This window comes from Carcharodon carcharias, chromosome 11 (assembly GCF_017639515.1).
Source record: "Carcharodon carcharias isolate sCarCar2 chromosome 11, sCarCar2.pri, whole genome shotgun sequence".
Lineage (NCBI taxonomy): Eukaryota > Metazoa > Chordata > Chondrichthyes > Lamniformes > Lamnidae > Carcharodon > Carcharodon carcharias.
The window spans coordinates 93,542,880-93,566,926 of NC_054477.1; the positions used below are offsets into that span (position 1 = coordinate 93,542,880).

Here is a 24,047-nt window from a genome sequence, read left to right on the forward strand (position 1 = left end):
TCATACTAAGTTCAAAAGTTCAAAAATAGGTGAACATTAAGAGAAATAAAAGTTCTCATGGTTTATTAACTGCACTGCAGGACACACATTAATGGATCTCCAAATATTATCAATATATTCATCAATACCATGATGCGGCACATAAATCTAATGTCCTGCTGCATCTTCCAGTATAGTATACATGGATAGAATATTTCTGTTCTTTTAATTTAGTACAATAGCAGTGTTGTGAATTAAAACTTACACTAAGATTTTGAAAGTTCAAACTTGAATTTGGCCTACAGTTCTCGAGGGGTTGGAGCCAATCTAAGCTTCTTACGTTTTTATCTTTAGCATCTCTGGTAAACTGCGCAATAATCTGACTTTACACATTGCTAAATCATGGCACCAACTTGGATTTTGAATGACTGAACAAACAGCAAGGAAACAAATCTGTATTTTCAAAAATATTTTGGCAGTGTTTTAAGGTTTAAAATGTTTCTTTCCAAGGCCTCATTTTAAACTTTCTGTTTTGACTCCTCAGCTATCAACGGCTTTCTTTTTGGAAATTTACCCGGGCTGAACATGTGCAGTGGTCAGTCTGTTTCCTGGCACTTGTTTTCAATAGGAAATGAAGTTGATATTCACTCAGCGTATTTTCATGGCCAGACTCTCATTAACAAAGGTCATAAAGTAGATGTCATTAGTCTTTTCCCAGCTACCTTTGTCACAGTACAGATGGTTTCCAGAAATGTTGGAAAATGGTTGTTAAGCTGCCAAGTGAATGACCATATTAAAGGTGAGACACTGGTTTTTTGACTCTTAACTGGATTGGTTTCCATTTTGTTTGCAAGGAATGCTGAAGAGGAATTAATGGTTGAGAGATTTTTTGAAATTATGTTTCAAATATTATTTATCTTAGTAACACTGTGTAGTTAGATACCAAGAGCCCAAAGACGGTGAGATGGCTCCTGTTGGTTATGCTGCTAAATCTTGGCCTGGATTTTAACTCACCTGACCTGCTGGGAGCAATGGGTTGTTAAAGGCACAGGGAAGCTGGATGTTGGGATTCTCCTGCACCCTGTGGAGTTTGTCACTGATCAGCTCCATGCCTGGAAGCCAGTCTGATTGACAGGCTTGGTTTCCAGTGGATGCTGAATAAGTCATGGAAACCTAATGACAAAGTAGGTCTAGACTGGGGTGGGCAAGAAGATCTTGGGAGGGGTGGGGGAAAGGGTGGTGTCAATGTTGGGTGGGATATGGGGTTGATCTTGGGTTGGGAATTTTTTTATGCTTTTATGGGATGTGGGTGTTGCTGGCTGGGCCAGCATTTGTTGCCCACCCCTAATTGCTCTGAGAAGGTGGTGATGAGCCCCTTTTTGAACTGCTGCAGTCCTGTGGTATATGTACACCTATAACACTGTTAGGAAGGGAGTTCTAGGATTTTGACCCAGTGACAGTGAAAGAACGGTGAGTTGCTCTAAGTCAGCATGGTGTGTAACTTGGAGAGAAGTTTGCAGGTGGTGGTGCTCCCAAGTGTCTGCTGCTCTTGTCCTTGGTAGAGGTTGTGGGTTTAGAGGGTTCACTTGAAGGATCCTTGGTGAGTTGCTACTGTGCATCTTGTTTATGGTACACACTGCTGCCACTGTGCGTCGGTGTGTAATTTGGCGGCTGCATGCCAATCAATTGTGCTGCTTTTTCCTGGATGATGTCGAGTTTCTTGTGTGTTGTGGGAGCTACACTCATCCAGACAAGTGGAGAGTATTCGATCACACTCCTGTCTTGTGCTTTGTAGATGGTAGATAGGCTTTAGGGAGTCAAGTGCTGAGTTACTCGCCGCAGAATTCCCAGGCTTTGACCTGCTCTTGTAGCCGTAGTATTTATATGGCTGGTCCAGTTCAGTTCCTGGTATGTGGTAACTCCAAGATATCGATGGTGGACTATACAGCAATGTATAGAGGAGATGGTTAGAATCTGTTGGAGATAGTCATTTCCTGACACTTTGTGACACAGAGGTTACTCGCCACTTGTCAGCCCAAGCCTGAATATTATCCAGGTCTTGTTGCATATGGACATGGACTGCTTCAGTATCTGAGGAATTGTGAATAGTGCTGAACATTGTGCAATCATCAACGGACATTCCCACTTCTGACCTTATGATGGAAAGAAGATCATTGATGAAGTAGCTGGAGATGGTGGAGCCTAGGCCCTGAGGAATTCCTGCCTTGAGTGATGCCTTGGGACTGAGATGATTGACCTCCAACAACCACAATCGTCTTCCTTTGTGACAGGTATGTCTCTAACCAGTGGATAGTTTTCCCTCTGATTCCAATTGATTTAAATTTTGCCAGGAGTTCCTTGATGCCACACTTGACCAAATGCTGTCTTGATGTCAAGGGCAATCATTCTCAACTCCCCTCTTGAGATCAGCTTTTTTTCCACATTTGGACCAAGTCTGTAATGAAGCCAGGAGCTGAGTGGCTCTGGCAGAAACCAAACTGAACATTAGTGAGCAGATTGTTGCTGTGTAAGTGCCGCTTGGTAGCACTTGCAATCTTTCCAAGACTTTGCTGATTATTGGGAGAAGGCTGATGGGGGAGTAATTGGCCAGATTGGATTTGTCCTGCTTTTTATGGACTGGACATGCCTGGGCATTTTTCCACAGTGTAAGGTAGATACCAGTGTTGTAGGTACACTGGAAGAGCTTGGCTAGGAAGACATCTAGTTCTGGAGCACAAGATTTCAATACTACTGCTGGGATATTGTCAGGACCCATAGCCTTTGGCAGTATCTAGTGCCCCCAGCCATTTCTTGATGTCACATGTAGTGAATAGAATTGGCTGAAGATTGGCATCTGTGATGGATGCTGGGGTCCTCAGGAGGAGCCTGAGTTGGATCATCTACTCAGTGCTTCTGGCTAAAGATGGTTGCAAGTGCTTCAGCCTAGCCTTTTGCAATGATGTGCTGGGCTCCCCTGTCACTGAGTATTGGAGTGTTTGTGGCCTTCTGTAGCTGTTTGTCCTCCACCATTCATGACTGGATGTGGCAGGGCAGCAGAGCTTTGTTGGTTGTGGGATCATTCAGCTCTGCCCCTCACATGCTGCTTTCACTGTTTGGCATGGAAATAGCCCTGTGTTGTAGCTTCACCAGATTGACACCTCCTATTTAGGTATGCCTGGTGCTGCTCCTGGCATGCCCTTCCTGCACTCTTCATTGAACCATTGGCTTGATAGTGATGGTCGAGTGAGGGATATGCTGGGCCATGAGGTTACAGACTGTGATTGAATAGAATTCTGCTGCTTCTGATGGCCCACAGCGCCTCATGAAAGCCCACTTTGAGCAGTTGAATCTGGTCTAAATTTATTCCATTCATCACAGTGGTAGTGCCACACAACATGATGGTAGATCTGCTCAGTGTGAAGGTGGGGCTTCATCTTCACAAGGACTGTGCGGTGATCACTTCTACCAATACACTCATGGACAGATGCATCAGCAACAGGTAGATTGGTGAGGACAAGGTCTAGTAGGTCTTTGTTGGTTCCCTCAGCACCTGCCGCAGACACAGTCCAGCAAATATGTCCTTGAGGGCTCTGCCAGCAATGATGCTACTGTACCATTTATGGTGAGCTCTGCAGCTACAGTACATTCTGTGCCCTTGCCACCCTCGGTGCTTCCTCCAAGTGGTCTTCTACATTGAGGAGTACTGATTCATCAGCTGAGGTGGGGGGTGGTGGAAGTGGCAGTAATCAATAGGATGTTATTTGCCCTTGTTTGACCTGATACCATGTGACTTCATGGAGCCCAGAGTCAATGTTGAGGACTTTCAGGGAAATTCCATCCTGACTATCCCACTGCGCTGCTGCCTCTGCTGGGACTGTCCTGTTAGTGAGATAGGACATACCTAGGGATGGTACCTGTGACATTGGCTGTAAGGTATGACTCCTTGAGTATGACTATGTCAGGGTGCTGCAGTCTGTGAGTCGGCTCTTCCAATTTTGGCACAAGCCAGCTGTTAGTAAGGAGGACTTTGCAGGGTTGGACTTTGCAGTGTTGACTGGGCTGGATGTGCCATTATTCCTTCCAATGCCTAAGTCGATACCAAGTGGTCCATCCCATTTTATTCCTCCTTGATTCTTCTGTAGTGGTTTGGTACAACTGAATGGCTTGCTAGGGCATTTTGGAGTCAACCACATTGCTGTGGGTCTGGAGTCACTGTTGGCCAAACCAGGTAAGGATGGCAGATTTCCTTCCCTAAGGGCATTAGTGAACCAGATGGGTTTTTATGACAATTAGTGCTAGTTTTATGGTTACTATTGCTGAGATTAGTTTTACATTCCAGATTTTTAAAAAATTAATTAATTGGATTTATATTCCACCAGCTGCCATAGTGATATTTCAACCTGTCTCCCCAGGGCATTCACTGGCCTTTTAGATTACCAAGCCTGTGACATTACCACTCGAGCCACCATCTCCCCCAGCTCATTGCCAATCCTGCAGAACTCCCAGGGTTGGAGGGGGTGGTGGAGTGATAAACAGAGTTAACAGACAGAACTTCCCTGCAGGATTCAGAAGCCTGAATTTAAGGTCAAATGGGACTAGAATCTCTCACTCTGTGGGGAATGTCATCTGACTGATTTTCCCCAACTTGGCCAATTAGTCACCAAAGGGCAGGCTTCCTATTCAAGTCAAGAAGCAGACGTCTGTCTTTTCAGGTAAGTGAGAGTGAGGGCACCTTCATTTTGAGGCACTTCGCCTCTCCAACATTTTTAACTTTAAAATAAGAACATTCTTAGCAGCCAGGCCACCATTGCGGAGGGGTTGTCTTTCCCAGGGTGGCCTGCAGCATCAGCTGAAGATAGGCAAGCAAGGAGGGCTCCAAAGCCTACCTGGAGTGTTGGCCCCTGGTCTGTCACCATGGAAAGCGCCTCCAGATAACTGGTCTGCTCCAGTCGGCCTCTGGCACGACCCACCTTTAATCCAACTTGAAATTCGCATAGTTTTCCCTGTCGTCGGGAAACAGAATTTTTGCCTCCTACCAAATTAAGTGCTCCCACTTGTCACGATTCCCATCACTGGCGGGTGTGGGAAATTCCACCCTTAGTAACATAGTTCAGCCAGGGGATGGTGTGGAGGGAGTGGTGGTGGGGGTGCATGGTGCCACTGCCTTCACATTAAATTCTGGCCTTTGTTTCTCCCTCTATAGCTGCGGCCTGACCAGCTAAGCATTTCTAGCATTTCCTGGTTTTATAGCATCAAGAGGCAGCTTTCTTAGAAGAAAACGTTTGCCCATTTCATTTCACTTACTGAATTATGGTGCAGTTTTAACATTTTAAGATTTGCATTCCCTAATCTTATTTATTTTCTAGCTGGCATGCAGGCGTTGTTTGTTGTGGAGGAATGTAGGCACAATTCTTCAGAAACTACACTTACTGGTAAAGAGAGAAAGTACTTCATTGCAGCTGAAATGGAGAAGTGGAATTATGCTCCCACAGGCAAGAACTTATTTAACGGTCAGCCACTAGATGCAGAAGGAAGGTAATTATTAAATTAATCAATCTGTGATTTCAATATTGGTTAAAAATCTGTGTGCACTTTTGAACCTTCTGGACAAACCACCTCATAAATGCAGCTAATTTATAAACAGATGTATAAACAAATTGGTATAGACACAGACCAACCAATTGAATTAACAAGTGGCCAAAGGGCTGGTGTGTGAAAGAGGATAACTTTTCATGTGGCACTACCACCAGTGCTGGGGTAAGAAGGAACTGTACCAATCAGGTAGGCTCCCCCTGAATGGAATGGGACCAGTACCCTAGCGAAAAGGATAAATATGGAAGTGGCAAAGGCTTCAAATCAGTAGGATGGGGGGGTTATTGATAAGAGACGAAACAAGCTTAAATATAAATGAAATAAGAAAGGCGGGCATAGAGTAGACTAGATTAAGGGAGAATATAAATGGCCAGGGAGTAAATAAAGCCCAAGAATTGGAGTGTAAAAAGACAGTTAAAAATAAAGTGAGAGGAGTTGCTGTTAAAAATGTGTTAGACCATCTGTACGGCAATGATCACAGTGTCCATAATAAAACAGGGGAACTGGTAGCAATAATATGTTGTGAGGAGCTAGATGTAGTCAGATTTACTGAGACATAGCTGTAGAAAAATCAGGACTGGGAATTAAACAGTGCAAGGTATGATATATTTCAAAAAGATAGAGTAGGAAAAAAGAGGAGTTGATATAGCTGTATTATTATGGACAGTAGAAAAAAGTGATGCAGCCATCAGTACGACAGAAATGGATGTTTAGATAGAGATAAGAGATATAAAAGGATCAGTCACATTATGAGGGATTGTCTACAGTGCACCTAATGGTGGAAGGAAGGTGGAAGAAAAATATGGAAAAAATTAGGAAAATGATTATGAATGAAACAAATATAATTTTCATGGGAGATTTCAACTACCAGGAAATTAATTGGCCGGAAGAGGTAGGTAAAAGGGTTAAATAAATGGAGCTCCTGCAATGTGTACAGGACTCCTTTCTAACCCAGTATTTAACAAGGGAGGATTCGCCAGTGGATCTAGGAATGGGGAATAAACCAGAGCAGATAAGAAAAGTAAGAGTAGGGGAATGTTGTGGCAATGGTGATGAAAATATATTGCAGGATTATATTTGAGAAAGACCTAGGCATGATCAAGACCAAGATAATAGATTGGAGAAACACTGATTTTGAAGTGCTGAGAATAGGATTTGGGAAAATAAAATGGACAACAATACTGACAAACAGTTAAAAATTAAACAATTAAAATGGTATTCACCAGAATACAGGAAAAATCTATTATGTTAAATATAAGAATAAACTAAACATGTCACCATAAGATACCATAGATCAATAAAGATATTAGGGAAAATTTGAAGGCAAAGAGAAAGTCATTGCTAAGTTGAGAACAGCATTAGAGTATGACAAAAGAGAACATGAAGAGATTCAGAGAGATATCAAAACAGAATTAGGAAGGCAAACTTAAATTATCAAGGAACATTAAATAAAGTAGATAACCTAAGATGCAAAAGGAAAGTCCAACGCCTGTGTGTTTATTTACACAAGGTTAAGAGGTCAGGAGTAGATAAAAGCTACTAACCTTGACACTATGAATGGCTGTGATTGACAGCTTTATGAGAAGGTAAGGAGGCAATATATTTCAGAGAATGTTGAATGGCTTTTGTTGGTTGCTACCTGGGACCTTGGTTCCCTTGTGATTCAGGACTCCTCTGAAGTGCCATGAACCAGGTCTACTAACAGAACAGGTCAGACTCCATCAAAATTCCAGGGGAGGGGTTTAAAATGCCAGCCTTGGAGACAGCCAGGGAAAGGTCCACCGCCTGCGATGGGTCTCCTACTGCGAATTCACGCTGGCTGGCCAATTAACAGGTGGGGGCTGGAGGAGGGCGAGCGCTGAAGTCTGCGCTGAGGGAGCTGAAGATTTGGACAAAGGAAAATGAAGATTTAATAAATGATATAAACATATCCTCACATGTGACTCAGTCACAGCAAGAGGCACATGTTTAAAATGAAATAGAAATTTTTTTTCCCATTTTTTTATTTACAGTTGGAAACCTCATCCCGCACGTGGATGGGGTTTTGTAAAACATGCAAAGGCTACAGTTGAGCGGGCAGCAAAAAATACAACATAATTAATTGCTTAGGGGCCTTAATAGGCCTCTTAGTTGTAGGCGGGCGCACTGCCGACTCTTGCGCGTGCCCTCTGACCTAAAGATCGCGAGAGTGCACGATGACATCGGAACGCTTGCCCAACACCATCACACATGATTTTATGTCTGATCAGGTTGGGCACGCCCCTGCCCGACAAACATAAAACCCCGCCCAGTAGGTTAGCTGAAAGCAAGCACTCCTGTTTCTCCTGACCCACAAGCAGTACTGCAAAAAGGACTTAATTGTTGCAGCCAGCAGCTCTCGCCTCCCTTCAGCTGCTGTGTTTCCCAAGCCCTGGGAAGCCCAACCCACAATTGTTAAATCCACATGGTTGTTAAAATCTGAGGCATGCAACCTCATTCAAGTATTGTTTTAAATACATCCAGAGCCCTGGGAAACTTGTGCAACAGCAGTGCATTTTAAACCAGACCCCTTATTGCACTGCAGGAGTCCGATTTAAATATAATGGTGAAGCGTCCCGCCTTCCCATGATGAGACATTCGGATGCCCTGGGCTGGATTTTATGGCCCCTTGCCAGGTGTGTTTTCAGCAGGGGCACACATGAAATACAACAGGCGGCAAGCACACCACCATCCCACCCACTCCTGAGCTGCCCCTGTAACACAGTAACACCGAAATTGGCAGCCTGCCCACCATTTATAAATAAATAAAGGGTCAATTGAACTTGTTAACAAGCCGGTTGACCTGGATAATATGCTGCTTATGCCATAATATGGTTAGTGTGGGCAGTCGGGTGGGAGTGGGCAGTCTGTTTTTTAAACACAACTGTTTAAAAGGCAGGAAAGAAAGGAGGTGTGCCCTTTGGTGGCGGTGCCCTGTGCTATTTAGGGGCAATCCACAAAATTCTACTCCCTTTCGTTCCCTCCTGCCTGGCCTCCAAACCCAGCCCCCATCCCTCCCTCACCCCGCTCCTTTGGCTGCCCGATCCCTCCCCGCCCAAAAAGGCCTGACTTACCTGGCTCTGGTGTCCATCTTCTCTTCTTCCTGGGCCTGCTTGCAGTCCCAGCAGTGCCCACTACTGAGCTCTGGCACCAGCAGGACTGCAGGAGCTGTCGGCTAATCAGATTAGCTGACGGCTCTTGAGGGCGGGACTTTCTCCCACTGAGGGGGTGGTAGTCCCACTATCACCTTGTTTAGCCCGTCCACAGTGTGTTATGACTGTTGGGTGGCTTTTTTTCAGGTGAGTCAGCTGCCGGCCGACTTTCCATCCGGCAGAGGTGCTGGAAATTCTAGCTCATGATATCTGCCGCAGTGAAGAAGTGGAGGTGGGTGCATGGTCTGTTGGTGACCTGTTCTCTGTATTTAACAACTTAACACATCTTTTCCCAGCCATCTCCTATCTGCCATTTGGGTGTTGAGTGCAAAGTGATGTTCAGGTGAAAGATCTTTTTGTACATCTCAACAAGTACTTCTGCCAGTGCAAAAATACTTCCACATATTGTTGTAGGAAAAAAGTGTAATCTTTAAAAAAAAATCATCAGACTCTTGGCAATTAAAGTAACGTGTACTTTTAATTCCTTGCAGTGATTCTGAGATTTTCTTCAAGAGAAGCATTGATAGAATAGGAGGAGAATACTGGAAAGTTCGTTACATTGAATATATTGATGAAACCTTTAGCACTAGAAAAAATCGATTACATATGGAGGAACATCTAGGAATACTTGGTATTATATATGATTTGCTTTTTAAAACTTTGTTTATGTCACTTGAAAGCAAAGAAATGATTGTTTTTATTTGTAATTTTATAAGGCCCAGTAATCAAAGCTGAAGTTGGAGACACCATTTTTGTTACATTTATGAATAATGCAAGCCGTCCCTACAGCATTCAGCCTCATGGTGTAAGTTTTACCAAGGAGTTTGATGGGACGAACTATGTTGATGGTAAGTTTGCATCACTTTCTACTTCTGAGTTTCTGTTTGTATAAATTGCGCTTCATTTAAAAATACTACACACAAGGGGCTGAATTTGCCCCCCGTTGCGAGGTGGGTGATGTTGATGGGTGGGCGCTTGCGGGCGTGCTTCCATTCAGCACTCTCGATCGGATGTTTGACACCATTTTACATGGGTGGCCTAATTAAGCGCGGTGGGGGGCTTTCCTAAAATTGAGAGTGTGCGCTTTTGCGCATGCGCAAGAAAGAGCGCACTCATCTCCCTGAGGCTAAGTGCAGCCTCAGAGAGATCGGCTCCAATTGTTAAAAAGCTAAAAATAGGATAATAAAATTTCCCTAACATGACCCCTCATGTGACAATGTCACATGAGTTGGAACGTGTTCATAATTTCCAAAAAATCTTTATTAAAATTTTTAAAACCCTACATGAAACCTCATCCTGCCTGTGGATGAGGTTTCATGCTTTTTCTAGCTCCCAATGGGGCTCCTGGCCTGTCCGCCAACCTTAAGGTTGGATGGGCAGGTCCACTAATTACTTTAATTGCTCTGCCAATGGCCTCAATTGGCCATTGACAGGTCGGCGGATGCACAGCTGATTTTGCTGAGCCCCCGCCTACCTGAAAATTCAAATGGGGCGCGGTGACATCGGGAGTTTCGCCCGACATCACCGCGCGTCATTTCATGTGTCAGCGAACAGGCCCCTTCCCCACTTGCCAACGGTAAAATCCAGCCCAAGATTAAAGTTCACACAATTGTTAATTGGAATCCATCTTTATTTTAATCTCCCTTCATCTCCATGTTGAAATTAAGACTATATTTACCTGCTGAAAATGATCAGGGCCAATTTTTGTCATCTTATTGTCCTAATTGGGTGCTTGTAGGATGATCAGAGAGGTTGGGAAATCTAACAGAAATCTATTCCACTAGATTCCTGCTCATTTTAAGCTTCAGTCTATCCAGTAGAAAAACCTGGGCCAGGCATCCAAAGCACACACTCAAAGCTGGCGAGAGCTTCATTGGCCCAAACTAAAGGGGACAGGGAAGGATGCTGTGCCATTTTCTCCTCTGAGGAATTGCTAGCACTGAATATCCAGCCATGAAAATCTGACACGGTAGGGGCCTCAAGCCAACCTACCGGATGGTTGGCCTTTAAGTGGCCCGCAGACTTCAAGGGTAAGTGTATTGGGCCTTTTAAAGGCATTTAGGTGTTCATGAGTCCTTGCGCAAGTTTTTATTTAGCCCTGTAAATCAGGCACTACATCATTTAATTTCTAAGCCGACATCATCGTTACCTGTGTAAATACAGAAAATAGGTTATAATGATGAACAACGTTGCGATCCCCATGGAGACTGATAACTTTTAAAAAACGATGAATTTCCCAGCGACTGATGGAAATTGCGGAAGGACCAGATTTCATTTTAAGACTTTTACTGTAACACACAAGCTAAAATCAACTAGACTAAACATTACTTAACAGCTAGGCAACTAATACACCCAACAAAAGAAAAGATACTTTTGCACTAATTTACTGACACAATTGAGATATGTCTTACAAAATCATTTTGCTGTGCTTCTGGCAGACATGTAGCATTACAGGAACAGTAATTCCCAACTCTCCAGCAGGCTCACTTCTTCTTTCCACTTTAGGTCAAAACTTCCAATGTCCTTCAAAAATCATTCCACTGAGCAAGAGTTTTCCAGATCCAATTTTCACCAGCAAGGCTTTACTCAGTGACTCCCTGTTCCTTACCTCTCCAAGAGCTCTGTCAGTTCAGTTCTCTTCCTTTCAAACAGAAAACAAACTCTCACCAGCAGCCTGCTTCTCCACAGCAGTACCTTCTTTATCTCCCTGCATCTCAAAAAGCAGCTGTTCTTTTTTGTGTGATACTGTGAAAATGTGTTACCACTGTCACTTGACATTTCAATAGGTTTCTTCCCCCATGGAAACCAGATCACATGGACCTTTCTCCGAGTGGAGGTGGTTATCATGATCTATCCATCCGTCTTTTCAAAATGTTCTGTTTCACTTTAAATTAAATGGGAAATTTTAAAACATAACCATCTTGTAAAGCACAACATTCATGACTGGAGGAACTGCAGTGTCATGTAGCACACTGATTTTTTTTAAAGACAGCCTCTTATGAGAATGCACTAACAGCCATGTAGATCATTACGAATGACTTCATAATAAAACTATTGGTTCAGGTTGCAAAGAAGCATTTAATAATAGTTCTGTAAAATATCATTATTTCTTTTTAATGTTGTTTAAATTGGAATTTTAAGGTTTTGAGAAAAATGGTTCCCACGTAGAGCCCGGTACATCCTTCAAATACAAATGGACCGTACCAGAACACGTTGGACCTACAGGGAATGATCCACCCTGCCTAACTTGGATGTACTATTCAGCCACCAATCCAGTTGAGGACACCAATTCTGGCCTTGTTGGACCATTGATCATTTGCAGACAGAATATGTTAAATCAAGATGGTTCACAGGTATATTACATAGGAATTCTACTTTAACCCTTTTTAATTAAACATATCTATTACTTTTCATTATGTTTATTGTTACAACGTTTTTTCTTTCACCTCCTAAAACACAATGAACGTTATAGGCTTATGTATTTTCCAGCCAGGGAATCGGGAGGAAACTCTCCACTGGTTGGAGTCAAAACTATCACAAGAGAAAATGGTTGCAGTTGTTGGAAGCTAATTTTCTCAGCCCCAAGACCTCACAGCAGGAGTTCCTCAGGGTAGTGTCCTGGGCCCAACCATCTTCAGCTGTTTCATCAATGACCTTCCATCCATCATAAGGTCAGAAGTGGGGATGTTCGCTGATGATTACAGAATGCTCGGTACCATTCGTGACTGCTTAGATACTGAAGTAGTCTGTACCTACATACAGCAAGACCTGGATAACTTTCAAGCTTGGGCTGATAAGTGGCAAGTAACATTTGTGCCACAAAGTGCCAGGCAATGATTATATCCAACAAGAGAGAATCTAACCATCTCCCCTTGATGTTCAATGGCATTATCATCGCTGAATCACCCACTGTCAACATTTTAGAGTTACCATTGACCAGAAATTAAACTGTACCAGCCACATAAATACTTTGGCTACAAGAGCAGGTCAGAGTCTGGGAATTCTATGGTGGATAACTCAAATCCTGACTCCTCAAAGCCTGTCTTCCATCTACAAGGCACAAGCCAGAAGTGTGATGGAATACTCTATACTTGGCCTGGCTTAGAGCAGCTCCAACAACACTCAAGAAGTCTGAAGAATACAGACAAAGCAGCCTGTTTGATTGGCACCCTATCCACCACCTTAAACATTCACTCCCTCCACCACCAGTGCACTGTGGCAGCAGTGTGTACCATGTATAAGATGTACTGAAGCAACTTGCCAAAGCTCCTTCATTGGCATCTTCCAAACCTGCAGCTTCTACTACCTAGATGGACAAGGGTAGCAGTCACATGGAAACACCACCGCCCGCAAACCACACACAAACCACACACCACCCTGTCTTGGAAGTATATTTCTATTCCTTATCTGTCGCTGCATCAAAATCCTGGAACTCCTTTCCTTACAGTACTGTGGGTGTACCTACACCAGATAGAATGCAGTGGTCCACCACCACCACCTTCTCAAGAGCAATTAGGGATAAGCAACAAATGCTGACCTAGCCAGCGATGCTCGCATCCCATGAAAGAGTGTGTAAAAAAAACAATCTCCAAAGTTTACATATAGACATTTATTGTGCTTATGCCACATTTCTTTCTGTACTAATATTAGGCATGTGTTAAATAGTTTATTTTAAATAGGTTAATTTATACATAGATATATTTGTGAAAGGCTGTGTTTGCCACTGCAACTCTGGAACTGTTGTGCATGCCCACTCAGCACCCACTCTGTCACAAAGCCCATTCATGGTTTCTCCCACCATTAACTTCATTGCTGTGTGCCCATCATCTGCCGACTCCTCACCACGCTGCTCACTGCCCCCTTCCTGGCCTTTCACCACCACTCTCTCAGCCCCTTGCCTGGCTGCCCCACTTCCAACTCCTCGTCACTCCGCTCACTGCACTGCTTGCTATCTCCCTCCCAATCCCTTGCTGTCCTGCTCACTGCTTTCCTCCCAGCCCCCTGCTACCCTGATGGCCACCCCCCTCCTGATTACTCACTTCGCCATTGGCCAACCCTCACTCTTTTCCGTTGCCCGACTCTCATCACCATGCTCGCTATCCCAATCCCGACCTCTCACAGTACCTCTCCCAAACTCTTTGTGCACTATGCAATCGGTAGTCAAATTCAAAATTAACTGCTTCTGTGCAGGTTTCCCAGGGGTTGGGAAACCAACAGAAAAAGGGCGATAAAAATTGCCAGCTGAACCAGGTGAGTACATTTAAGACAGTCTTTGTAGACCAGCAGGAGCAGAAACACTCCCCCTGTCCTTCAAGGAAGCTTTTGATCTCAAATGTGGCAATCGTGGCCTTTCTCTTCAGCCCCAGCAGAATCACTGACTTTCCACCTTCTGATTGTATGTGGCTGGCTCCGAGTTGCTGTCACTGGTTTTCCCCCCGGCCACCAGCCATGGTCTCCATTTTGGCCAGTGGGCAGGGGGGAAATCAAACCAAAAAATGAGTTGCTGAGCTCTTCTGCCATTTTCAAACTACCTGCACTCTCCCCATCGCCATGTAAATATTGGAGCCTTGGAATCAAATGCTAACTTTTAGATAATGTATTAAAAAGTTTTAACTTGAGAAAAATACGCACTTAATCAATTAACAAAGATGCGTCAACCAGCAATAGCAAGACCCATGACTTGCAGTATTATCTAGTGGATTAGGTTCCGAATAAACTGTCACCTCTGCACAATATACTCGAAGGAGATGTAAAATAAATATGTTATTGGTCTTGAGTGTTATTAATGTTTTTACATTAATAGAAAATAAGCAATTAAATATAGTATTCAGTGAGCATATTGTGGAAGTTACAAAAGTTGCTATGGTTAATTCTTGCGTATATGTATTTTTAATTTTTTGACAAAAAACAAAAACATTGCTAAAGGATCTGAAATCTTTGGAGCTTGTTTGTTTCCTTTCTCTAGAAGATTATAATTATTTGTAATTCCTTTCGTATGACCAAGTAATCTCATTTTCCTTTATGCAGTGTGAAGTTTGAAGTATGGAATGTTGTAATGTAGATCCATTAATCACGATTTTTTATTTAAATTGTGTGTTAATGAATCTGGGGAAGCTGGTTAGCTCAGTTGGCTAGACGGCGAGTGTGTGGATTGGATTATCACCAAAAACATGGGGTGCGATGCCCATTCTGGTTGAGGTAGATTTGCAGCCTGCCTTCTCACCCTATCTTTATTAAAAAATCATGGCACTTTCCCAGTGGCTCGGGAAATAATCGCCAAGAACCTGCCCTCGGCCAGAGAACCCATGAAAAGGAGTTGCTGAATCTAGACACAGGTCATTAACTATTTGTTTTCAGCCCCTGCATTCTTCCAGAAAGGGGAGGATCTTGTAAAAAAATTGCCCATGGCTTTTGAAAGCTCTTTGTTTTAAGTGTTATCGTTCCTACTTCTGAGAAGTGTCTCTTACTGTTTTTAATAAATTAAGTCATACAACTCCACCTTTGTGAAGTGTAGCCTTGTGTTGAATCAGTTTTTGATTTGACATTTCTTTCCTTTACCCCCCACAATATTATGAGGCATGCTCAATTTTCTGCTTGCTACAAATTAATCTGAATCAATTGTCATTAGAGTCGATCTGAACATGGTCATTTACAGCTCTGTCAAAAGTGAATTATTAATTCCACTGCCTTTTCCTGCATACCAGTCCAACCAGCCCCTTGTCTTTAATCACCTTTACAGCAGCATGGTATAATGGAATTCAGTTGGGTCTCTGGCTTGGAGTGATACCAAGTACATATATGTTGGTAGTGTGGAGGTTTCCATAGATTTCAGCTTGAAAGTACTCTTTGAATAAATGTCTACTTCTTTTTTTACAGAAAGACACTGACCAAGAGTTTTACTTGCTGTATACAGTTTTTGATGAGAATCTTAGTTGGTATCTTCCAAAGAATTTGGAGACATTCATTCAAAATACTTCCAACATCAATCAGGAGGATGAAGAATTTCAAGAATCAAACAAAATGCATGGTGTGTGACTGCCATGGGAATATGATTATTGTGTTTGAACTCTATGTTGGGGCATTGCAACATTCAGCATGATTGGTGAAAATCTAAATTTTAAGCATTTTCATTTTGAAGATTTTTAGAAATACATTCATGAGATGTGTGTGTTGCTGGCTAGGCCAGCATTTATTGCCCATCCCCTAATTGCCCTTGAGAAGCTGGCGGTGAGCTGCCTTCTTAAACCGCTGCAGTCCATGTGGTGTAGATACACCCACAGTGCTGTTAGGGAGGGCGTTCCAGGATCTTGATCCAGCGACAGTGAAGGAACTGCGATTTATTTCCAAGTCAGGATGGTGAATGGCTTGGCGGGGAACTTGCAGATGATGGTGTTCCCATGTGTCTGCTGTCCTTGTCTTCCTAGATGGTAGTGTTCGTGGTTTGGAAGGTGCTGTCTAAGGAGGCTAGGTGAGTTCCTGCAGTGCATCTTGTAAATGGTACACACTGCTGCCACTGTTTGCTGGTGGTGGAAAGAGTGAATTTTTTGTGGATGGGGTGTCAATTAAGCAGGTTCTTTTGTCCAGGGTGATTTTTAAAATTCATTCACGGGATGTGGGCTTTGCTGGCTGGGCCAGCATTTATTGCCCATCACTAGTTGCCCTTGAGAATGTGATGGGGAGCCGCCTTCTTGAACCACTGCAGTCCATGTGGTGTAGGTGCACCCACAGTGCTGTCGGGGAGGGAATTCCAGGATTTTGACCTAGTGACAGTGAAGGAACGGCGTTTTATTTCAAAGTCAGGTTAGTGAATTACTTGGAGGAAAACCTTCAGGTGGTGGTGTTCCCAACTATCTGCTGCCCTTGTCCTTCTAGGTGGTAGTGGTCATGGGTTTGCAAGGTGCTGTCTAAGGATCCTTGGTGAATTCCTGCAGTGCATCTTGTAGATGGTACATACTGTTGCTACTGTGCATCAGTGGTGGAGGGAATGTTTGTGGATGTGATGCCAATCAAGTGGGCTGCTTTGTCCTGGATGGTATTAAGCTTCTTGAGTGTTGTGGGAGCTGTACTCATCCAGGCAAATGGGGAGAGTATTCCATCATACTCCTGACTTGTGCCTTGTAGATGGTGGACAGGCTTTGGAGAGTCAGGAGGTGAGTTACTTGTCAGACGATTCCTAGCCTCTGACCTGCTCTTGTAGCCACAGTATTTATATGGCTAGTTCAGTTCAGTTTCTGGTCAATGGTAACCCCCAGGGTGTTGATAGTAGAGGATTCAGTGATAGTAATGCCATTGAATATCAAGGGGTAATGGCTGGATTCTCTCTTGTTGGAGATGGTCATTGCCTGGTGCTTGTGTGGTGCGAATATTACTTGCCACTTGTCAGCCCAAGCCTGGATATTGTCCAGGTCTTGCTGCATTTGGACATAGACTGCTTCAGTGTCTGAGGAGTCGCAAATGGTGCTGAACATTGTACAACCATCAGCAAACATACCCACTCCTGACCTTACGATGGAAGGAAGGTCATAGATGAAACAGCTGAAGATGGTTGAACATAGGACACTACCCTGAGGAACACCTGCAGTGATGTCCTGAAGCTGAGATGACTGATCTCTAGCAACCACAACCATCTTCCTTTATGTTAGATATGACTCCAACCTGCAGAGAGTTTCCCCCTGATTCCCATTAACTTCAGTTTTGCTAGGGTTCCTTGATGCCACATTCGGTCAAATGCTACCTTGATGTCACTCTCACCTCTGGAGTTCAGCTCTTCTGTCCATGTTTCAACCAAGGCTGTAATGAGGTCAGTAGCTGAGTGGCCCTGACGGAACCCAAACTGGGCATTAGTGAGCAGGCTAAGCAAGTGCCGCTTGATAGCACCGTTGATGATGCCTTTCATATCTTTATTGATGATGGAAAGTAGACTGATGGGGTGATAATTGGCCGTGTTGGATTTGTCCTGCTTTTTGTGTCTATGACATACCTGGGCAATTTTCCACATTGCCAGGTAGATGCCAGTACTGTAGCTGTAATGGAACAATTTGGTTAGGGGCGTGGGAAATCCTGGAGCACAAGTTTTCAGTACTATTGCTGGGATGTTGTCAGGGCCCTGAGCCTTTGCATCTAGTGTCTTCACCTGTTTCTTGATATCACGTGGAGTGAAATGAACTGGCTAAAAACTGACATCTGTGATGCTGGGGGTTCCTGGAGCAGGCCGAGATGGGTCATCTACTCGGCACTTCTGGCTGAAGATTGTTGCAAATACTTCAGCCTTACCTTTTGTACTGATGTGCTGGGCTCCCCCATCATTGAGGATGGGATATTTGTGGAGCCTCCTTCTCCAGTGAGTTGTTTAATTGTCCACCACTATTCATGACTAGATGTGGCAAGACTGCAGAGTTTAGATCTGATCCGTTGGTTGTCAAATTGCTTAGCTCTGTCTATCACTTACTGCTTATGCTGTTTGGCACACGAGTAGTCCTGTGTGATAGCTTCACCAGGTTGACACCTCGTCTTTAGCTATGCCTGGTGCAGCTCCTGGCATGCCCTCCTGCATTCTTCGTTGAACCAGGGTTGATCCCCTGGCTTGGTGGTAATGGTAGACTGGGGGATATGCTGGGCTATGAAGTTACAGATTGTGGTTGAGTACAATTCTGTTGCTGATGGCCCACAGCGCCTCCTGGTTACCCAGTCTTGAATTGCTAGGTCTGTTCAAAATCTATCCTACTTAGCAGAGTGGTAGTGCCACACAATGCGATAGAGGGTATTCTCAACGTGAAGATGGGACTGTGTCTCCCCAAGGATTATGCGGTGGTCACTCCTACCGACACTGTCATGGACAGATGCATCTGCTGCAGGCAGATGGTGAGGATGAGGTCAAGTATGTTTTTCCCTTTTGTTGGTTCCCTCACCAACTGCCGCAGACCCTGTCTAGCAGCTATGTCAGTTGGGACCTAGCCCGCCCGGTCACTATTGCAGGATTATCATTGAGGATTGTCAGTATTTCTCTATGCTCTTCAGCGCTGTACTTGTATTGTGTGTTAGGGAACCCTAGCTAGTCTGTCCGAGATTGATGGCAGTACAGCTCTTTGCACACAAGCTTGACTGTATTCAAAGTGGAATTCATTAGTCTTCTGTATTTCTGGCAAATTTTCTATTGATTAGAAGGTGCTGGTGATATAAGGGGAAACATCTTTTTGAAATGGTGTGTTTCTCCCCAGTAGCTCAATGGGTCAATGTCCTCTAAAGATTACTACTGAGCCATGCAGCCTCAGTGACTCTTGGTTGATTCCTTGACCTTGTTGTGTTAGTTTCTTTCAGCCAGAGCAACAGTTGGAATGCTTCAGCTGACCTCTCTGTCTCTGGGTAAGTGTAAGGACAGAATAGTCTTAAATGTGATGGCTTTCCGGTGATCCATGTTTGATATGGAGGTGAGATCCTCATGTGGTTTGATGTGATCTCTCTTTCCCATTCCACACCTCAAAACAGTACACTGGCTCTCCATGTCTAAGTCTACACATGAAAATGGACACTGGAAGGCTGCCATCATCCGGTGAAATTGTAAGTCACTGTCTGGAGTAAAGGGAAGAGAAGTGGTGGAAAGGATGCTGGCAAATTGTGCTCTTGGTTCATTTGCACACAGCAAGTTGCAGGTCACCAAGAACTCTGCCAGTGCATTCCCTACAGTATCTAATGTGTACTATATATATCTCCATGGGCCTCTTCACTACTTTCCCTCCCTCCCTCTGTGGGCTGCCTGTTCTTATCACCATGGGGTCTCAGGCACATTTCCCATCTCCGCCTCCATGGTTGGGCCTTCAACCTAAGGCTATCCATTTATCTTCTTTGGCAACATTTGTTCACTCTTCAGCTACTATCCCTGTATTCAGCTATAAAATTCCATCCTTGTTCCCTATTAATTGCCCTTTGTAATCTCTTATTTTAAAAAATCTGACAAATTTTTCAAGATGATTGTTTTTGGAATCATCAGTCCTTTTGTTCTGGACCTGAACACTCATTTAGCATTGTGGTAATTCAAAGCTATTTCACAGCATTTTCAACAAACTTCAGCTGCTGTTTTCTATCTTGTGCAGCTTTGGACTTGCATCTGTGTGATGGCTGATGCTGAGTTTGTAACTGCTATAAAGAAAATTTCTGTTCACCACATTAGGGGCTAAAAATTAGTGGTTTCAGGCGCGGCTACCGTGATTCACGATCTGCCCTCATGTGGACTCATTGAAGTTCATCCTGCCTCCTCATTTGCACAATTGCAGCGTTCAGCAGAGTGTGACCTGCGTTTTTGGTTCATTAAATGTTTAACAGTAGGCCCAGCAATGTGCATGGGTACCATGTGTTCCAGTTAGCCTGCACCTCTTAATGACAGCCTGGCCCTCAAAAGGGAAGCTGCACTTATTACAAAGAAGGTGCTGCTGACCGCCTGCAGTTGGCTACAAGTAAAAGAACAACTGGAACACCAAAGAGAGAGGGCTCCCAGGTTCACAGATACGGCACTGGAGGCTTCAGTGATGGAGATTGACAGGAAGAGTGAGGCCATGTTTCCGGAGGGGATGAGCAGGTACACCCTCTGAAGGAAATGGAAACAGGAGGCAGGGGAGGTCAACTCCTGGAATGTTGCCCCAAAGACCTGGCAGCAGTGCCACAAGAAGCTCAGTGACCTCAAGGAGGTAGTCAAGGTCAGTGAATGCATCTTTATAGGCGATCTCAAATACCACACCAGCAGCCTCTCATGCACAACATGCCCAATGTACCACACCATTATCACTCCTTCATCAGCAGTCAGGAGATAGATACAACAGATATTCTACCTCGCCCTCACACACCTTCCAATGATGCCAGCCTCACACACACTTCTCGCAGCCTCCATAAACTTTCAGCTATTTGGCTATGGTAGGCATATCAGAAAAATGCAGTGTAACACAATTGCTGATATTTTGCTTTCTCGCTGTCTTGGAGAAGGCCTAGAATAGAAGGAAGCAGAGCAGTGCCTGTGGGGAACAATGATTCCTGCGTCCCGGAATCCTATGGAGAAGTTGGCTCTCTCCACATCATAGGACCAGCTACGACACCATTGTATCCAACGTTGCTGAGAACATTGAGGGTGATGGTATGTCCCTGCTTTATGTCCCTTTTCAAAGCAGGATCCCCTCATCCAGCTTTCATTCATGATGAGCAAGCTGCAGATGGTCGACTCCACTCTCTTCCCCTCACCCCAACCTTTCTCCTGATTTTCTGCTTTCAGATGTCCAAGAACTGCTGCTTGTCACAACAGCCTCAGGAGGAAGAGAGAGAGCAACAGCACAGCACTGATGAAGAAACATGGTCATTGGATCTGACACTTGCAGCCACCAACTTAGTTACTCGCACTGCTCAAGGTCACAGACAGTTTTGCTGCAAGGAACTTAGATGAGGACTTTGATGGGGCGGCAAAGGTGAGAACACTGAACATACACACCAAAATGCTTGATGCATTGGCAGGCCTGCCACAATGCGTCCTGTCACTATCAAGGAGTATGGAAAAGTTGGCCTCAAATTTGCCTCAGGGCTTCGATCCCATCCTTTCCAGCATGGGGCTTAGTGGCCTGCTCCATGATGTCACTTGTGAACCCGACTGTGATACAACATCTGATGGCCTCAGATTCAGCTTCCATTGCAGCTTCCACCATTAAGTGAAAGCCAACTAACCTCTCAACACTGCAGTAGAAGCTCAGACTGATGTTGTTAGGTCCATCGTTTCTGCCATGCAGACTCAGACCACTGCCGTAGTGGCTGTGAATACCAGTCTGCGAAGGGGCTATGCAGGTTCTCACAGGATTCTAACAACAATCTGTCCTCCAACAGATTATTAGGATTTCTGAGGTTCTTCCCTGGGGTTTCTCACAGTGCCACTCTGGAGCATGAACCCGCTGTCCTCAGGATGACAGCTCCCATCGCTGCCACTCTGCCAGTGCCCTACCTGTTCCCTGTCAGCCAGCCAGCCAGCCGAGATTGCTGCTGCCCATGCCAAGGTTGTGTAGTCCCTCAAGGCCGAGAGCTTCTCCAGTGCATCCTGCAAGGCAATCTGCAGTCTCTCCCAGTGAAAGCCAGCGGCCTGCCACCAGCTGAAAGATGCTGCAGTCACTGAGATAGCACTTCATAGGAGCACCAGGCCAGGCAAATGCACCACAGGAAGTGGACAAGGTGTATCGTTAATTTTTGTTTGTTTAATTTGATATGGTGTTGGAGAAAGATTTTATGGGAAGGTTTCCATTTGGTGCTTTTCTTGCAGGATTTTGTTCAAGAGGATGCTGTGAACGGGTGTAAGAGATAGATGGGTAGGTGGGAAATAACGAAGCAGTGGTGGTGAAGGGATAATGTCCTAAGGGAATGTCCAGAGTGAAGGGCTCCCTTATGCCCCCTCCTCTTCTCCTTGAGGTGGCTTCTAGATGCCTGTGACAATGGCCTTGCCCTCATAATTCTGAGGTAGTGGAGATGGCAGCAGACCACAACGAACCTGGAGAGTAAAGTAGGGACCTTCTAAGCAGTCCAGGCAGTGGAGCTGTTGCTTAAGAATGCTGATGGCTTGCTCCATATTGTTTTTGGTGACAGCATGGGAGGGGTCATCAGCCACGTGCAGAGGGCTTATCCCTCGTCTGCAAGCACTTACCCACTAGTTCTTCTTGGTAATCTGAAAATGGCAGGAACAGCCTACTGCCTCAGGGAGAAGGCATTGTGGTTGCTGCAAGGATAGTGAGCATTCACTGACATGATGGTTTTGACATGGTCACACAGCAACTGCACATTATTGGAGCGGAAGCTTCGCGGTTCTGGTACCTTTCCCTGTTTACATGTGGGGTCTGCAAAGCCATGTGGCTGCAATCGATGCTTTCCTGCATCATTGAGAATCATGCCACCCTGGAAAAACCACATGTCTGCTCATTCTGTTTCTTTCTGGTTAGAGTGAGTGGGCAATATTGCGTGATCAGTTTTACAATGGTGGGAAGCCAGTTTGCGATCGGCCGTTCAGCCGCTGATGGTGGACCGCGTTTTCAGACATCAGGGACCTCATTGTAATACATCAGCATATCATCATCAGGCCAGCCCGCCGGAATTGTTCCCCCCCAACCCCACCATCAACTGGATCATCCATTAACATTGGCAGGAAAATACGCTGACAGCACATAAAAGGTGTGCACTTAGTGGCCTGCACTTTGAAGGGAACTCGGAGGTGAGTATACACAGTAACATTGTACAGTGCTCGTCAGGGTCGCCTGTTGGACTTCAAGCTTCCGTGGGGTTGGGGTTTAGGGCAGCCCTGCTGTTGAGGCAACTTGTGGCGGGGGGTGCGCGGTTAAAGGCAGCTCTGCCATTGAGGCAGATGATGACAAGGTGGGGGGTGCAAGGGCAGCCCTGCTGTTGAATATAATGTACAAACATTCGGGATGGGAGAGGGAAGCGGCCACGCATTAGGGCAAACTGTATAACATGACCATTCCTCTGCAGCTGAGATAGTTCAGGTGCAGCCACATTGACATGATTCAGGTCAGGTTCACTCAAGCCACACAGAGGCATCAAAGTACCACCAAGTGCTCCAGAGCTTCCCCACCCCTTATTCCCACCCCCAGCATAGACTGCAAATTCATGAGTAATTTAGTGGACTGCAGAGCAGTTGGATGACTGTACACGTTGTACAATCTCCTCATTAAAGTTGGCCATGGAGCAGTCACTGCTGGTGGCGCTCACAGCCCCTTGCAATGTCAGCATCCTGGTTTGGACCAGCCTCCCCCATGGTTCAAGCTAACAGAGCAGCCTTGCAGTGCACTAATCTCTGGCCATCCAAGTGGTGGCCAGCGCTCTCTGGGAAGCATTAAGGGGCCATCACACTAACCAGGACAGGTTCTTCGAACACCCATGCTAACCATGTGTCCCTCTCTTTCATCCTGCAGGAAGAGTACATCAGGATCATGGAGCCTGGTGAACTAGCTGTATTGCCTGATGGCCCACAGAATGTGAAGACAATGAAGGAGAGAGTGACTGAGGCTCCTGGCTGCGCAGAGGCAAGAGCAGCAACCTCGGGAAGAAGGGTAGGCTGGGGCTCCCGCACATGCTGCCCAAGAGCCACAGGAAGCCATTGCAGACCAGCACCTAGCAACACCCAGGGTCTGTAGATGCCACCTTTAATTCTTGCAGATGACTGCGAACCAGTGTTGCCGAAGACTGTGCATGTCCAAGGAACTGGTCGGTCACATCTGCTGCTGCAGGATTTGGTGCCACAGGGACATGGAGGGCATCCACTGCCAGTGGCCATGAAAA

General features: G+C 45.0%; 1 protein-coding gene across 3 annotated transcripts in view; it reads left to right on the forward strand.

Moving 5' to 3' along the window:
- LOC121284395 (ferroxidase HEPHL1-like) overlaps positions 1 to 24,047 on the forward strand; it is a 124,870-nt gene that overhangs the window by 36,068 nt on the left and 64,755 nt on the right. For all 3 annotated transcript variants that reach the window (XR_005944476.1, XR_005944475.1, XM_041199833.1), the window contains exons 5-10: positions 524 to 778; positions 5,346 to 5,514; positions 9,233 to 9,372; positions 9,458 to 9,589; positions 11,883 to 12,094; positions 15,618 to 15,768. Coding sequence is in view for 1 of the 3 variants with exons in the window: in XM_041199833.1 (XP_041055767.1) it covers positions 524 to 778; positions 5,346 to 5,514; positions 9,233 to 9,372; positions 9,458 to 9,589; positions 11,883 to 12,094; positions 15,618 to 15,768 (1,059 nt within the window). In the remaining 2 variants the exon portion in view is untranslated. The remainder of the gene's footprint in view (positions 1 to 523; positions 779 to 5,345; positions 5,515 to 9,232; positions 9,373 to 9,457; positions 9,590 to 11,882; positions 12,095 to 15,617; positions 15,769 to 24,047) is intronic.